Source organism: Meleagris gallopavo, unplaced genomic scaffold (genome assembly GCF_000146605.3).
Source record: "Meleagris gallopavo isolate NT-WF06-2002-E0010 breed Aviagen turkey brand Nicholas breeding stock unplaced genomic scaffold, Turkey_5.1 ChrUn_random_7180001948790, whole genome shotgun sequence".
Taxonomy (NCBI): Eukaryota; Metazoa; Chordata; class Aves; order Galliformes; family Phasianidae; genus Meleagris; species Meleagris gallopavo.
Window position 1 is genome coordinate 1 of NW_011210420.1, and position 4,000 is coordinate 4,000.

Below are 4,000 nucleotides of genomic sequence, written 5' to 3' on the forward strand. Positions count from 1 at the left end.
GCTTTGGGATCAAGGACGCGGCGGCTGTTGGCCGCGGGTCAATAAAAGGGCTTTCTTTGGTGTCAGGACCCTGTGGGGTTCCCTGCTCTGTGTGCCCCCCACCCGCAGCCTGTGGCTGAGGGTTTCTCTGCACCACTGGTGGCGTTTTGGTGCAGCGCTGGCACAGAGAGCAGCTTTCTAACAGCTGCCAGCGCTAATGAGGAACCCTTAATTAAGAGGAAGCTGAGCGGAATGTATTCTGCAATGGGTCAGAAACCACAGCCAGGCGTGGGGGCATTGTTGGGCGGGGGGAGGAATGGGTGAGAAGAGGTTAATTGGCACAGGCAGGGTGGGTGGCACCAGGGGTGCTCAGGCTGCAGTGCCCCACTGCTTCCCAGTCACCTCAGCACCCACGGGTGCTGCTGGGCCACCCTGCCCCAAGGCCGCTGTCCCCCCCCTGCTGTCCCCAGCCCCACGTCCTTTATCTCCAGGGCTGCAGTGTGGGTTCACACCATGCCTTTATTTGTGCAGTGTGAGGGTGGCAGGTGGGCACGGCGGTGACGGCAGGGACGTGGCACGGCAGTGTGGGCCTGGGGACGGCATGGGATGGCACTGAGAAGGGATGGCATGCAGTGGGGTTGGAGAGGGAGGTGGCATGGGGATGGCATGGCCATGCAGGTGGCGTAGATGTGGAGAGGGAAATGGCACGGGCTCAGAGGCGGGTGGCACGGGGGGTGGCATGGGGGCAGCATGGGCATGGAGATGGATCCAGGAAAGATGGGCGTGGGGGGCATGGGCTCAAGGACAGCACGGGATGGGGCACAGGGTTGGCACTGGGATGGGACGCCACAGAAATGGGGCTGGAGATAGAGGTGGCAGTGGGGTGGTGTGGGGATGACGTGGGCATGGAAACGGCGTGGACTTAGAGACAGAGATGGCATGGGGGAGGAATGACCTTGTAGATGGCGTGGGCTTAAAGAGAGACAGTGTGGGGATGGCATGGCCTTGGATACGGTAAGGGTGGGGTGATGGCGCAGGGCTGGGTTGGGCTTGGAGCTGGCACAGGGATGGAGGTGTGGGGAATACGGTGGGTGTGGGAATGGGGTCACAGCCTGTCCCTGCCCTGTCCCCACGGTGCGCCTCACTTCCAACCACTGAAGAACTGCTTGAAGAGAGGCGTCTCGTGGCCCTGCGGCAGGATTTCCACCTGCGGGACGGCGATGGGGACACGATGGGGATGGGAGGACGTGGCCCGTGCCCCCCACCCACCTCCACCCACCTGTGTGTGGGGCGAGTAGCCCATGCGGGTGATGGTCTGCTCGGCCACGCTGAGGGCCGCCTGCCGCTCCTGCTCGTTGGCTTTGCGCCCTGCGGATGGGGACGTCAGCGCCAGACGGAGGGTGGCCCCGTCCCCTGCCCCATCCCCATCCCCGGGTACCTTTCCACACGTAGACCTTCCCCCCGGCGCCCGTGTCCAGCACGAAGCAGTCATCAGGGCACAGCAAGCTCTGGTTGAAGGGGCAGTTCCGGGCCACTTCGCTCAGGTCCATGCGCCCCGTCGCGTCCGACACCTGGGGTGGTCACCGTGTCACCCCCATCCCCAGCAGGGACAAACCCTGCTGCGACCGCCTCGGTGTCCCTCGTCCTTGCCCAGCCCCACGGCCACACAGCCCAAAGGATCCTACAATTATCTATGGTGGGAAAGTCCTTCACATCACCGAGTCCGACCGCCAACCTGACCCTTAGAGCCATGTCCACACATCCCTTACGTACCCACAGTGAAGCCCTGGCTGCCCCAGGACGGGCTGGATGGAGCTTTGGGCAACCTGACCCACTGCAGGCCAACCAGCCCGCAGCATGGAGGTCCCCAAGCCGTGCCCAGCCCCACGCATCCCTCGTGCCTTGCCTTGTAGAGAACGGCCATCCCTGCGTTCCGATCGGCCGCTGCGTCCTCCTCAGGGCTGCCCTCCGTCAAAGTGGGCTTTGGGCCCAGCACCTGCAGCATCTCGGGGGGCTCCTCGCCGTCCACCACCGTCTCCAGGCGCGCTTTGCCACCCCGCTCGCTGTCACGGATGGCTGCAGCCAGCTCCTGTGCCCGGCTGCGCTCCAGGACGTTGCTCCGCGCCCCGCACCACGTGAAGATGGTCTGGGGACAGGGATGGCAACGTGTGTCCATGGCCACCCAAAGGGATGTGTGCCCTGATGGATGGATGGATGCACACCCGGAAAGACAGGCAGACGTTGGAACAGATGGACACCCAAAAAGATGGGTGAAGAGCTCTGTGGAAGGACAGACAGACACCCAGAAGGATCGCTGGACACCCAGAAAGCCAAACACCCCTATGGGCTCGTGGATGTTTTGACAGACAGATACCCCATCAGAGGGACATCCCAAAGGACAGACAGACATCCTGGTAGATGGACTCCCAAACGGACAGATGGACATGTGGGAAAAGAGTCAGATGCTGCTATGGACAGATGGATGCTTTGACAGATGGACACCCCAACAGATGGGACACGCAGAAAGGTGAAGAACCCAACAGAGCAATACTCAGAACAGACACCCAGATGGACAGCTGGACACCCCTATGGACAGATGGATGCTTGACAGACAGACAGACACCCCACAGATGGACACCCAGCAGGACAGCCAGCCTGCCCTACAGATGGAGAGCTGCCCTGATGACCATAAGGACACCCCAACGGACAGACGGACACCCGGACAGACACACTGCACTTCCTGCACCAAGCAAAAGGATCGGGGGGACAGGGAAGGGACGGCAGCGACGCGGCCACGCACCTCTCCCAGGTCCAGGATGAAGCAGTCGCCGGTGTTGAAGCTGGCCCAGCTCAGGTCCCGCTCCGTGGCCCGGATGTTCCTGCGGCCCTTCACCTGGTACAGCCGGCACACGGGGCCAGGGCCAGCGCTGCGCCGCGCCGCCTTGAAGGCCGAGTCCACACCACCCTCCTGCCGGCACCATGTGCTGAGCGCCCAGCATGGACACCGACCCATGGCCAGCACCCATCGGCCCCATCAGGGTTACCCAAGATCCCACTGGTGATGCCCAAATCCCATTAGGGTTGCCCCATGGCCTGTTGGTGATGCTCATTGCCCATTGGCGATGCCCAGCTCCCATCAAGTTTACCCAGGCAGCTACTGGTGATGCTCATCACCCATTGGTGATGCTGAGCTCTCATTAGGGTTACCCAAGAGCCCGTTGGGATGCCCAGAGCCCTTTAGGGTTACCCAAGAGCCCGTTGGGATGCCCAGAGCCCTTTAGGGTTACCCAAGAGCCCGTTGGGATGCCCAGAGCCCTTTAGGGTTACCCAAGAGCCCGCTGGTGCTGCTCATTGCTGACTGGTGGTGCCCAGCCCCACACCTGGTAGGTGATGCCATGGGGGAAGTAGCCCATGAACTCATCAGACTCGTGGCCCTGCGCCTCGCGGTGGGTGACGGGGCGCTCGGCCAGCAGCGCGTTCAGCTGGGTGCTCAGCAGGGCGCAGCCCCCCCGCTCGTCCTGCGACGCCTCCCGACCTGCAGTGGGCAGTGACAGCTCAGCGGGACCCCCACACCCCCCCCATTGCCCCATCGCCCCATGCTCACCAATCCAGAGGTGCAGGTGGGCTCGCTCCTCAGGCCCCAGGTGCAGCACCAGATAGGCGTCCCCCGAAAAGAAAACACCCCAAGAGCTCTCAGGGACCGGCACCGGGCGCAGCTTCTCCACGCGCCAGATGTGCAGCCCAGGGCGGGTGGGCGCGGGGCCGAAGGGGGAACCGCTGCAGGGAGAGGGGCGTTGGTGAGGGGGTCCTTGGGGGTTATAGGGTGGGGGGAGGGTGTGGAGGGTGTGGGACCTTTTGGGGAGGGCCGTGTACATGGTGTTGGGAAGGCGGTGGGGAGAGCGATGGACGGATGGACAGACGGGTTGGCACCCCAAGAGGGAGATGGATGCCCTGATGGACAGAAAGACAGAAGTGTGGTCAGACCCCCACCACAGACGCCCTATGGAGAGATGGGTGCCCC

At 63.2% G+C, this 4,000-nt stretch overlaps 1 protein-coding gene across 1 annotated transcript; it reads right to left on the reverse strand.

Moving 5' to 3' along the window:
• Positions 1–478: 478 nt before the first annotated feature.
• Positions 479–3,994, reverse strand: CAPG (capping actin protein, gelsolin like). Its single transcript, XM_010727839.3, has 8 exons — positions 3,832–3,994; positions 3,584–3,756; positions 3,360–3,514; positions 2,780–2,947; positions 1,886–2,125; positions 1,418–1,550; positions 1,259–1,347; positions 479–1,186 (listed from the first exon to the last, which is right to left on the reverse strand). Exons 1-8 carry the CDS (start codon positions 3,852–3,854, stop codon positions 1,121–1,123), a joined length of 1,047 nt encoding a protein of 348 aa, XP_010726141.1. The 5' UTR covers positions 3,855–3,994; the 3' UTR covers positions 479–1,120.
• Positions 3,995–4,000: the final 6 nt, after the last annotated feature.

What these genes read in the sequence shown, in the direction of transcription:
- CAPG (XM_010727839.3), bottom strand. Translation starts at nt 3,854, where the DNA reads ATGTACACGGCCCTCCCCAAAAG. An exon ending in TACACGGCCCTCCCCAAAAG is followed by an intron (nt 3,757 to 3,831) that starts GTCCCACACCCT and finishes CTCTCCCTGCAG; the next exon opens with CGGTTCCCCCTTCGGCCCCG. An exon ending in GCTACTCGCCCCACACACAG is followed by an intron (nt 1,187 to 1,258) that starts GTGGGTGGAGGT and finishes GCCGTCCCGCAG; the next exon opens with GTGGAAATCCTGCCGCAGGG.